At 42.7% G+C, this 13,274-nt stretch overlaps 1 protein-coding gene across 4 annotated transcripts in view; it reads right to left on the reverse strand.

Moving 5' to 3' along the window:
- sema4bb (sema domain, immunoglobulin domain (Ig), transmembrane domain (TM) and short cytoplasmic domain, (semaphorin) 4Bb) overlaps positions 1-13,274 on the reverse strand; it is an 82,469-nt gene that overhangs the window by 11,564 nt on the left and 57,631 nt on the right. For all 4 annotated transcript variants that reach the window (XM_056278786.1, XM_056278784.1, XM_056278785.1 and 1 more), the window contains exons 4-11: positions 10,557-10,717; positions 9,561-9,623; positions 8,459-8,557; positions 6,887-6,998; positions 5,054-5,170; positions 4,313-4,470; positions 806-987; positions 285-435 (exon numbers count right to left, since the gene is read on the reverse strand). In XM_056278786.1, coding sequence (XP_056134761.1) covers positions 285-435; positions 806-987; positions 4,313-4,470; positions 5,054-5,170; positions 6,887-6,998; positions 8,459-8,557; positions 9,561-9,623; positions 10,557-10,717 — 1,043 coding nt within the window. The remainder of the gene's footprint in view (positions 1-284; positions 436-805; positions 988-4,312; positions 4,471-5,053; positions 5,171-6,886; positions 6,999-8,458; positions 8,558-9,560; positions 9,624-10,556; positions 10,718-13,274) is intronic.

A 13,274-nucleotide genomic window follows, 5' to 3' on the forward strand; every position in this document is an offset into this window, starting at 1 on the left:
TAGTAAATATTTGTCTGTGCTGTTGTTCTTTTTATTGGTTATGTAAGGCAAAATAACACATGTTCTTAGCCTGAATTTAGACACGGAAAACATGGAAATATTTGTTGGGTTGATGAAAGGGCTGCTGAATTATCAAACGGGTAGATAGAAGGCTGGTGAAAAAGACTGACAGATGGAAATATGCAATCCAATGTTGCTGGATTGTGCGAGAACAAACATCCCCTGTGGGTTTAACTGTGGGGGGTATAACCATATATAGGTCAGTGGGTATAACTAGCACTTACCGCCCCAGGCCGTGGTTCTGGGACTGGATGGTTGTAGGTGTACCACTGCTGGGTCTCCCTGTTCACCTCTCGGTAGCGCCCGCTGAAGACTCTTTCCACCTGGGCCATGGTGAAAGCACACACTGCCGAGCTGCCTGACGCTCCTTTATACCTATAATCACAATAAAAACACACAGTTAGGAAGGTTTAAACTTTTAAATTGCCATCTGGGGGCGATTACCGACTTCTTAGTGAACCTGAAATCAGTAGTATTACTGACTACAATACTTCAACTCCATAACATTTTATTTCTGTTCTTTTTACCAATACTCTAAAGTTTTTATGTAGTGGCTTTACATGTAGTGGCGGCAAAAGACTTGAAATAAAAACAAAAACAAAATGCTGGTCGTAACAATTTACTGATTGTTAGTGTGGACACAACACACACAAAAAACAAAACAAAACTGGAAAGCACACAAAACTGGAATTGTAAGAAGAAAGATATTGGCGCTCGGTGTTCACTTCCTCCACTCCTCCCTTACCACTGAGAGGTGAAGACCCCGTAGAAAACAGTGTTCTCCCAGCTGTCTCCTGTGGGCTTCAGGACAAACATGTCTTGGATGATGTTAAAGGGGAAGCCGTCATCAGGGAGGGAACACAGGAGCTGAGCCTTCAGGAAGGTGGTCCACTTCTTCTGCAGCACCCTCTCGCCTCCCTTGTCACCCTGTAAGCAAAGTAAACAATCGTTGGACCCTCTAATGTGATCAGGAAAAAAAGGCAAACAAGGTAATTAATAGGATAACCTGCAACCCAAATGAATAGGAGGTGTGCGCCACATAAAGAGAACCTGAAAAGCCATAACCTTGGAAAGCCTCGCACAGATGGCTTATTGTGAACAGAGCTGCAGTCCCTCGGCACTCCTTAAGAGGGCGGATTGAGGTTTTAGGAGAAATGTGGCAAGAGGGAGAGGACTGCACGTGTCATGAACTCTATCGAGGAAAATATGACAAGCTAGAGCTCCTCAGTCACAGCCAACCAGGAATGACTTGTGATGATGAAAGTTCATATGAGGGAATAAGTTTCTCCTGCTTGGCTTCTGTGAGCTGCAGTAAAAACAGAATTCCAAAGAATCCTCCGAAAGTAAACTCGGTGCTGCAGCTTTTGAAATACAAAGCTTGGGAGTAGATAACACCCTCCATAAAAAAAAAGAAGATGCCATAGTGCAGAACATGAACTCGAAATGGTGAAAAGGCTTGCAAATAACAGCGCTTCAGTAATTACAGCTTTGAACCAAAGATCTGTGGTTTACTAATCATGCTGGAAGATAATAGAATTCAGTCTCCCTTCAAGCCGTCACAAAATATCCTTAAGAGCAGTTATGAGACAACTTAGCTGCTTCCAACAATGACCGAAGTGCTTTTAAACACAATTCAGGATCACTTTTTCAAAAATGTAAAAAAAAAAAAAAAAAAAATTACAAACGTCCAGCATTATGAAAATTACACCCAAAAGGAGGCGCTTAAAGAGGAGGACTGCAACAATAGGTTTTCTCCAACCCCAACAGCTTGCCTGGCTCAAGGACACACCTAGTCTCAAACTAATCCCACAGCAAAATTCCCAAAACCAAGAACTTCAAAACAGGAGGAGTGAATCACCCTTGAGGAGCTAATATAATGCAAAACTATTCTGCTCTCGCTTCCTCCTCCGAGCGGCTATTAAACAGCAACAATCATGGTGTTGAACAGTGAGGTGAAGCCACATGGGACTAATACACAGGGCTGGGAGCCAATTACTAGGGCTGTGGTAGTAGTATCCTGTCCACATAATGAGACCACCACATTGCAGCTCTCTCAGCTGTCCATTGTCATTGTTGCTTTGCCTCCCTCTGCAGCTCGCTCGCTCGACTCATAGATTTCATCATCGGGGGAAACTCAGAGGTCCACACATTTCAGTTCAAACCTCGCCTTTCAGATTCGTTTAACCAATTTTAGATGTTTTTAAAAAAAAAAATTTTTTTTAGCATCAGCAGTGAATGCGACACTGAAGTTTTAAAGCAAAGGTTAAGAAAAACTGTGCGACACATTGTTCAAAAGCAGCCTGCTATCCACGCTCCCCCAATCTGCACACCTGAATAAACAAAAGGAACAGAGCGGTGGAAGGAGGGAGGGGAGCGGGGAAGGAAGGGGGAGAGAGAAAAACAAACCAGTAGTGGAGGTACTTGGCAAACATGGGCAGAACGGTAGCTGAAGGACCGTGGAAACAAACAGAGGGCTTGATTCGTCTTATCTTATGACTGACATGCCCTATTTACCGGCTTTTGCAGATATTGAAAGGATAAATTCAATGCGACTCAAACTGTTAAGACACTGAAAAACGACTTCCAAACAATACGGAGACAGAAGAATAATTGCGTGCTTACACTTCTCAGACATGGGATGAATATATGGAGCCTACTCACTGGGAGGGGCTTTTATATCTTTGTGTTAACCAAACCGAACCCTAATCCTTCAATTCAGCACTTACTCCCTACCAGGGCAGCTGACTTGGGCATGCACATTACTACATGAGAGAAAACAGTTGCGTCCTCTGACAGCTTGCAATGTTCACAACGAAGCAGTTTGGTTTGCCCTGGAGTTAGTTGTTCACCCACAGCAAAACCAATAACGGGAATGGAAAAGCGTCAATCTGTGAACGATTGTCTTTATATGGTATTCGCGGTGGCCTGCACGACAACAGCTTATATGTAGTGTTTTTATTTAGTCTAGCAAAAGCAGCGGCAAACCAGGAAGTGCGGGTTGTAAGTTTACACATTCACGGAAATTTTGCGCAGCAAAGTGTCTGCCAGCGACGTCACTGCCGGGCACTTTTCTGCACAGTTTTGACAGCCTTTCAGCAACACACAGGAGACTGCCGAGTATTACGGCTGATAATGGAGCGTTATCCCTATAATGTATGCAGAGATAATGTTAAAAACCCATCAGTTCCCATTTAAGTATCTAATCAACAGACCAAAGAGTGCACCCTGCAACACTACTGTACTCCCATAGCAGAGAATGCTGCATTCCAGCAAAATAAAAGGAGATCTATAGAGCGGCACGGCCAATTTTCCTCTCTCTCTCTTGCACAGCTCATCTGCAGCAAGCTGCCACAGTCTAAGGCCATTTCCATCAATGATTTCCATATATAGACGCATGTAGGTGCATGGTTGGCTGAAAGAGGTGTCACTGTGCTGAGTGCCAAAGCTGAGCAAGACTAAGTCATTAAGCTGTCATTTAAGATTACATGCTGTCCCCACGATTACTCACATTACTGCCTCCACGAACAAGCGGCATCAGTCAGTACGGGATGCTGAGTCTCCAGCTTGCATATCAGGCAGCCTTCTAGACATTTAATTGATCTGATAACAGGTGGAAAGGGATAAGGTCTAATGCTGATTTTTTGGGATGACTGACCACAGAAAACTTTTAAGGAAAGGGGAAGAAAAAAGGAAATCAGTGCAACTGGAACTGATCTGAGTGAATTCTCTAGTACGGGACTTTATGTGCTTTGCCTGCAAAAAAAAAAAAAAAAAAAAAACATACAGGAGGAGAAAAAGTATTTCATGTTGCTGCAAAGCGCCCTTGAATACTAATAACGTCTGCAAAGCTCAAAGCGCTGGCTGGAGGAGGAATGGAGAGAGCCAGAGGGATGGACAAGAGCAGCTGACATTGTGAGGGAGATGGAAGGAGATGGGGAGATGACATTGCAGAGGGAAAAGGGAGGGAGCGAGGGGTGGGGGAGGAGGGGGGGGCTGGATTCAGGAAAGAATGTTTGCATCAACTCCCACACAGATACTCAAAAAGTCAAACAAACAAAACTCTTACACCTACACGGACATGGCATGCGATCATGTTATCAAGCATGCTTTTTTTTCCTTCAGGAACACACCCCTCATAGTTTTGGAGGTGATTGTTTTAGGATTAAGAAGAGGATGTAGAGCTCTACTGTATTTCTTGTTTTGACCCAGCAGTTACGTGAAGTGAGCAGGCAGCTACCCCCAGATATCCTACCTTACACACGCGAGCGATCCTCGACACAATGGTGTTGTCGAAGAAGTCGAATTCTTTTCCCGCCTCACTAAAGAAGAAGTATATCTTGTCGTCGTCACCCACCGGGTTACCAGCCGGCTGACTCTCCTCGATGTAAGCCGACCCAACAAAGACTGGATCTGTCAACAAGACAAAACATGCTGTTTCCCGCAAAACAAGAACGCTTAGTGAGACGCAGAACAACATAATGCTTTGCCTATCATCTTCTCTAAAGTGTTCAGGGGAACAACCTCAGCTATCTCATCACTTGTCTGCAGAAAAGAAAGCATATGTTCGTAAGTGGGAACTGAACTGAAAAGTCATGTGGGAAATTTGATCTGTGTGATCCTTGGAAAATGGAGGGCACAACATCCCCTGCACAACTATACTCAGTGGGGATGCTTCAGTTGGTGCACTTTACATGAATTACCCTGATATCAAAAGACAAGAGAGGTCTTAACCGTGAACAAAGTGTGGCTTGCTATGGTAATAGCAGTGCCAGCCAGCTGGGGCTGTTTTGATGTGCATGTGCCGCGACTGATAGCACCCAGCTCCCGCAATTTAAAGGGGCTTGTCTTTGCTCTCAATCTGCGTGTAATAGAGAGTGTGCCTCACTAATGATCTCCACTTTCGGAGCTTATCTAGTTTGCTGGGTAGAAAGCGGAAGATGTGTTGGAAAAAAAAAACATAAGATTGCCATCTTCACGAGCAAATGGAGTTCACCTTGCAGCCAGTTTAAAGAGTTTTCTGTCTTCAAGGCCGTGCCCTGCCCCAGACTCTTGTAAATTACAGGTTCATTACCCTGGAAGTTGCTGACAGTGCCAGCGTACAACTCTCCATCTGAGAAAAATGAAAACAAATGAAAGAGGATTCAGAATACTATTGCCATATTAGTATAACACTGCTAGGAGTCTGACCCAGTGCATTTCTGTAATTAAAATGCGCAAATTTTAAGATCATTAACTCAAAAACAGAATAAAAACGGCACTCGGTGGACTTTCTCCACTAAGCCCACTAAGTGCAGTTACCACAAGAGTTCAAGCAACATGCTGCAACTGGCAAACACTGGCAAGCTATGCAACCATTACAGAAAAGTATTACTTAGTGATCAGACAAATCATATCTCCAAGCTGTAGTTTTGGAAATTGCACCTGATTAATTACAAACTGATTGATAAATAAACTGAATGCATTTCCATGGTAATCGGTGCCAGTTTCCAAACCAGACACCCTGGTACAGGCAGGCAACATTAGCAGTTAGATCACGAATCCTCATTACTGCCTCCGCGTCGCAGGCGACATCAAAGCAGCGATGGTGGAAATGAGAAGTTCTTGTTTCAAAAGCCTTTAGCCACTTTCCAGAGTAAAACCATTCATTAATGATATCCTTCTTCATGCAATCCAACCCTAAATAACAGTCAGAAACAAGGACACGTTGGGCCTCATTCATCATGAATCGTTCATATGGACAAATTTGTTCTTACACACTCATTGATTTTTTTTTTTAGCTCTCAAGATAGTCTGACAGTCAGAAGAAAAGCCTGATGGCTATTTATAATACCTTCCCCCCAACATCTGTTGTCTACCTCTTGCAACGAGCGATCCCCCAGGCCTGCAAAGACATCAGTGTTAGCCAATCGGTGTCTATATTCAGGGGTTACCCAGGTTCTACACTGGTCTCTGACACAAACTTCAGGGCTACAAATTCCACGGGTATGCAAGAACAAATTCGTATGTACGTATGCACAACTGATGAATGAGGCCCAATATTGTGCCACAGATGCAAAGCGCAACTGTTGTGTGACTTTGTGATACAGGGTCATTGTCTTAAGTTTGTAATTGGAAATAGGCCTTTGTATTGTGTGTACATTTTCAATTGAGTAGCTAATGTTACATATGGTTTACGATCATCCTGACTGGACGCTTAACACTGCACATTGTATGACAGATGCTTTTGCAGCGGTTCGACAGAGCCCAAGTGACCTTGTCTGAATTAGGTTTTTAGCTAACCAACAACCAAGAAAAGCAAGCTGACACATCAAAAACACTTAAAAACTTTTGTGAAAAGATTTGTTTGAGCATGTTAAAGGTGATAAAGCACATCTTGTTTGCATATTTGTCGATGGGCATTGGCAATACCAAGTGTTTTGAATACAAGAATAGTGGAGAGAGAGAATAGTGGTGGGGGTGCAGAAAAACTATAATTTGCCAATGAAGTTCCCATAATCCTTCTTACCAAAGGTGATTATGATAACATCTTTAATGTCTTACAACAGCATATATATATATATATATATATATATATATATATATAGATGCACTCGCAGACATTTCAGTTACCCCCGCCCATCTACACATATGGTACTGCTAACATGTGAGACTAGCAAATGTCAGTGTGTGTGTGTGTGTGTGTGTGTGTGTGTGTGTGTGTGTGTGTGTGTGTGTGTGTGTGTGTGTGTGTGTGTGTGTGTGTGTGTGTGTGCATATGAGTTTTAGGAGCCAGGTTCAAGAGGTGCTTTGCATCTGAAAAAAAAATTAATTGTTCAGTGCTACGTACCAACTATGATGGCAGTGGATTTGTACTCTGGATTGAAGGGGCACCGGCTGCGCCCATCCTCCATCGCGACTTCACCCATCTCGTCTTTCTCCAGCGAGAATGTCGACGTGTTCTGGAATCACAAACAGCCCGACTCCTTCAAGAACATTCCTACTGAACCCCTCTTCCAGTGAAAATACAGTCAGCTCCAGTGAGTTCAATGACCTGAAGCTCATTCCTTGCTCTTACATTTTTTAAAGGAAAATCAGTTCAGACTTCTAATCAAAGGTCATGGTACACAAGCAGCCGTTTGATGGAATTTATACCAGCAATTTGCAATATCTAGAGCCGTGTTACTGATATGAAACTATTTGCCCTATTATCTATATAAGGAGATGCAAAAATAAGACAATATTTACAACACAAATAAGTTGTCCATAAACCCCCATCTTTAATTATCCTCTACAAGCACAGTTCTCATGGCTACACTGTGAGTTATGGGGGCTGTCTGATGAGGCTAAGCACCCCTGAATGACCTCTGAGCCCCCCTGAAGAAGAAAAAAATTCAGCATAAGGGGGGCTTGAAGACTGAATTGAAGTAAGTGATGGCATTTGAGTTTTTGAATATTGTATTGGAGATAATTTCTCCTGGCAAAAACAGGGCCACCCTGAATTACCTGGTGTAATTTGCACACTGCTCATAGCCAATCTGAGATCTAACCTAAAAAGCAAAGATAATATGGCTTTGACTTTGCAGCATCTACTGCTTAACCTCTGGGATGTCACACTGGCAAAGCTTTGTCCATCTTTTCACTAACAAAACTTTTAAACATACGGTTACAGAATGTTACACCCTCTTTTTTTTTAATCGATATTATTCTGCAGTACTGTGTTGCAAATTGCGATAAAACACATTTTACCACTGTTATTACGATTTATTACATCTTAACCTCAGAGCATATTCAGCTGTTGGGGAGATGGGAAGACTCCGGGATACTTGCACACTGTGTTCTGCAATATGTCAGCATGATGTTAAGTGGGAGGCTAAACAGCTCACAGGCCTGAGAGATGTGTGGAATCCCAGTTCAGGACCTATAGTCCTGCCAAGTCCTACTCATTCCAAGTAGTCCCAAGTTCTTGTTTCATTGTGACATCAAATGTTTATTTCCTGGTTTTAGGAGCCCAACTCCCTCCAAACTTGGTTGCTTCCTATCACAGGACTCAAAGTCATCCTGTTTGGATGCTGGCTGCCATCACTCACAGTGCAAGCATTCCCCAGACAAAAACCCAGGGAGTCCCCGGATCAACCGCTTCCTTGTCAGAGGAAAACCACATAACCCCTCATTGACTTCCCTTGCTCTGAGGGATTTTGTCATGCTCAAACAGCAAGAAATAACCATTTTATCCATAACCATTTTATCCACCACTACATGGTGGATAAAAGGCCTTGATTCCCCAAGAATACAACAAGAACATGACAATTACATTTGGGTGAAAGGAAGGGCAAAAACGGGCAGAAAGAAAAAAAAAAAGCTTAATTTCACAGACTGAGGGAACATTTAGGCCTGTATGGATTGAGGAATCATCACTTACTATGTAGGCACAGATGGGACTGAAGGCATAGGTGCCGCACACATAAAGATGAGTGCTGTTTAGCCGCAGCAGAATCTTGATGTAGTTGAAGCAATCAGTCTGGGTAAAGAAGAAAATGAAAATGTGAGGACTAGGAATGCATGAGAAATATTTAATCCCGAAAACTGAAAGTGATGAGAAAGGATAAGAGTAAGATTGTTATCCTGACAGCTGTGCTCCGTTTCCTCAAAATTACTCCCTTGCGAAATACCACTTCAGGGCAAATTTTTAGGCATATGAATACAAAGATCTGGGAAAAAAAGAAAACATAACAAAAACTATGGTGCACTCGAAAAATGCTCCTTGTTCGAGAAAACACCGCTGAGTAAATCTCCCGCCATCACGCAACAACTGCTGTGTGAGCTTGCTTTGATATACAGACTTTTGTACAATGCAGTACACAGATAACCTGGGCTTGTCGCCCGGGGATACAGCAGCTGGCACGACAACAAGGTAACAGGCAGCCGGAGAAATTCAGTGTACAGTTGGGGAGAGAGAGAGAAAAAAAAAACTGCAATTCACAAGCAGGTCTGCACACTTGATGAATCTATTTGCAGCCAGTTGAAGGTTTTGTCAAAACAGAACTCAGCAGCTCCATCCAAAACGGCTACAAAAGGGGGAGTCTTAATAGGGCACTGGACCGCTTTGGTGCGGAGCAGCTGGGCGTTCATTCTGCAAGTTTCTCACAATCCTACTGAAGAAAAATCTTTTGTATTCGGATAAGAAATGCTTCAGCAAAAGATGAATGCCATACTTTATTGATCCAAGTAGTGTAAATTCTCCTTTTACTTTCTCCATTCCTCGGAAAAGTTCAGCAACGAGGCCAGTATCTAGGCAGAGGGCCATTTGAAAAGGGCAGATGCTTGCTGACAAAGGGGCTTTAACCTGGTTGAAAGATGACTCCCTGCTCACTGCTCACCCTGTTGCCCTAAGCCGATCACTCAGAATGGCTTTGTGTTCAATGACGTTGCTCTCTCAAGGGTTTGACAACATGTTCCTTCTACATACTTACATCATATGTCTCATTTACTCAGATAAGTACAGGTTGAAAGATGTGTCTTACCTGTAGATTCTTCCCTTTAAAGCTGCACTCCTCTCTCTTTCCAGCAGGAGTGCCCCATGTCAACTAAACAAAGAACACATTATGTCATGAGAAACAGGGAGAACCACCTTTATTACATCTCCAATGTTGGGTGTCTTGCGGTTGTTGCGGTGGGAGTAGTTATCACTGATGAGGGTGAGGGATGGGGGGGGGGGCAACAATGACTATCAATACATTATTGAGGAGGCTCATATCAATACTGCCTGGCAGTGCCATGGATGCAGACATTTCGAGCACCGTGAGCCCTGGTCTCAACACTGAGACGGCCAGTCTCGGTGTTGGTCCAACCAAGTATGATATATTATAAGATCGATTCAATTTTCTAGCATTTTATTAGTTTTAAGCATGAGAATGCTCCAAGCTAATAAATTCTTCATAGACAGGCAATAATATCTTTCAGACAGAGCAGGCCTGTGAACACTTTGGTCTATAAACCAGACTGTTAAATTACATGTTTCATAATGATTTCATACTGTCCGTATATTACACATGTAACATCAGCTCTATAAAATGCTTTGCCATAATTGTGATATACAACTATACTCATAGTTGCAGTCTTTTTTTTTTCAATCCACGAAGAAAAGATTGCCTATGGAGCTGGTAAAGGCATTTTCCAGCCAGTTGATACGACAGAAGAAACAGAATAGTCTACTCAAGTAAGTAGTATTATGTGAATGCTACATATACTGTTACACAAAATGTAAGAAAATATTAAAGTAATCCAAAGTATTTAGGATACGTTGCTCACATTGAGTAATCTAATGGAATACGTTACAAATTACATTTCATGACATGTATTCTGTAATCTGTAGCGGAATACATTTTAAAAGCAACCCTCCCAACACTGGATATAAAACAACAATTTCATAAGGCAACAAACAGCAGTTCTGAGATATCTTTTTTAGTGATCATTATTCGGTTGATCATCCTACTGATTGACTTTTTTGACATACTCACATTTTTCTGCAGTTTGGTCTTGCTGATGTCTGAAAGGCTGAGGGCAAAAAGAGCCTCCCTGGCTCCAACATACAGCATATCGTCCTCCTGGCTGAGCAACAGCGAGGTGTAATTGAAGACGCCATCCACAGAGAATTTCTTGGCCGACCTCTCCTTTGCATCTGGGATTGACAGAAGAAAAAAAAAAACACAGGATTATCATCAAATGTCAAAATTACACAAAATAGAATAGGCACAAAATCCTGATGCTCCATTGCAAGGGCGAGTATTACAACACATGGACACTCGTGTATGCCGGTAAACCAGTTTTCAGATGTAATTTTCCACTCACAAATACAAAAACACTGCAGGGTTTTAAAAACTACAACATCATCTATCCTCTTCGATGGGCCTTGCATTTACCTGTCTATTCACATGAAAAAGACAACAAGGAGTGATTTACATAGGGACTGAAAATTATTAACAATGAGTGTGTTCAGCTCGAATTGTTTTGCAACAGCTCTATGGTTTCATCCTATTGGAAAGAATTAAATGATTTATATGACTGCCATTGAATTACAAATACCTGAAATGATAATTTGGTTATGCTTGTATGCCTAACTGTGATTATGCATATTAATGTAACACAAGCCCAGAACAGCCCATGTTAAAAGATCACTGATGCAGGTTTAAAAATGCATTACTACCTCCCCTGCAACAGAGAGCAGTGAATCTATTTTGACATCAAGTTGCCTAAAGCAGAATGGCTTCGTGGCGAGGTTTCCAAGACAGTAGCAGCGACTAGTGTAGAAAGAACGGAAACCAAGACGTGGACAATATTGCGCTTACAAATGACTGCACAACACAGAAATAGCACCTGATCCATTTAACATAATCACAAATTTAGCAGATTGTTGATAGCTGTCAGTGTGTGAGCCATACTCTTCATTCTTTCTTACTTCTTCATGCTTTCCTGAAGATGAACACCCTCTCTCTTTCCTTGCAGCACAGCGGTAACTATTGGCTACCTCCACAACGACATGCCATTTGTAAACTAATGAGTCATGTCAACAGTTTTGTGTCCTGGCTGGCATTTTTTTATTTTTTTTTACCCACATTGGCAGATGGGTGAAAGACTCCTCCATCGAAATCTCCTTAATCCTGCAGCCTGACACACCTAAAACGGGCCTCTTTTGCACTCGGGCATGAGTCGAATAAGTCACTTTTTCCCCATGTAGTTCCCTACCCACAGTGTCAGGGGCTCTTACAACGGACTTTGGATTTATTATACATGTCTCCTTTACCAACATTCCTCACAGCTTCATAAACAACCCAGTATCCTTTACAGTGGAATCAGAAGTTACTCATGATAAAAACCTTTCTTGACTACTGCAACAGCATTCTCTACGGCTCATCATCCAAAGTCCTACACAAACTCCAGTACATCCAGAACTCTGCTGCTCACCTGCTGGACTACTCTCGCTCTTGTGACCACAATACCCCTGTCCTCCAGAACCTCCACTGGCTCCCTGTCCCTGCATGGATCCAATTCAAAGTCCTCCTCCTCACTCACAAAGCCCTCCATAACCAAGCCCCCTCCTACCTCACCGACCTGCTCCACTACCAAACTCCTTCCCGCAGCCTTCGCTCCTCCGATGCCAACCTCCTGTCTCCAACACACAGGACCAAGCACCAGACCTGGGGTGACAGTCTTCTCCATAGCTGCCCCCTTCCTCTGGAGCTCTCTCCCAAAACACATCAGAGACTGCACCGATCTGTCCACGTTCCATCATTAATCAAAACTCACCTCTTAAGAATTGCTTTAATGTATGATTAATGTGTGTTTTATGTTTTTGGTGTGTTGCTTTTAGCTTTATTTCAGCTTATGTAAAGCGTCTTTGCGTACCTTGAAAAGCGCTATACAAATAAAATGTATTATCATCCATCCATCCATTATCCAAGCCACTTATCCCAACCAGAGTCACATGATGCTGGAGCCTATCCCAGCAGTCATTGGGCGGCAGGCAGGGAGACACCCTATACAGGCCACCAGTCCATCATAGGGCCGACACACACACACATCCACACCTAGGGACTATTTAGTATGGCCGATTCACCTGACCTGCATGCCTTTAGACTGTGGGAGGAAACTAAAGCACCCGGAGGAAGCCCACACAGACACAGGGAGAACATGCAAACTCCACACAGAGGATGACCCCCAAGGTTGCACTACCCCGGGGCTCGAACCCAGGACCTTCTTGCTGTGAGGTGACTGAGCCGACCACTGTGCCACCATGCCGCCTGTATTATTATTATTATTATTATCATCATCATCATCATTATTTAACGAGACTCCACTCTGAAAGTTTAATTTTCGAAATCTTGAAATGTTCACCCCATACCTCAATAACAGCTAAAATGTCTTACAGTCTGTCAATGCTGGACTTGGATTTAGTGTTCAAGTTACTCAAAAGCTCTCTAACATTGAGAAAAAAAATGATAGACAGGCATCGCTTCAAATATTCTTTCCAATACCTGAAAGTTTCATGGCCTTTGTAAAAACAACAGATGTATGGGGGTGCATCAACCTCCCGACTATGTAGTTGTTATCACCTGGTTTCCACCAATACAACTAACAAGTATCTTCTCTTCTATGTAACTGAGAGGCCTGCAAACTTGCCAGTTAGACAAGGACATTGGATATATACAACCAAATATTTGTGCATTCAATGGTTAAAC

This window comes from Lampris incognitus, chromosome 4, assembly GCF_029633865.1.
Source record: "Lampris incognitus isolate fLamInc1 chromosome 4, fLamInc1.hap2, whole genome shotgun sequence".
Taxonomy (NCBI): Eukaryota; Metazoa; Chordata; class Actinopteri; order Lampriformes; family Lampridae; genus Lampris; species Lampris incognitus.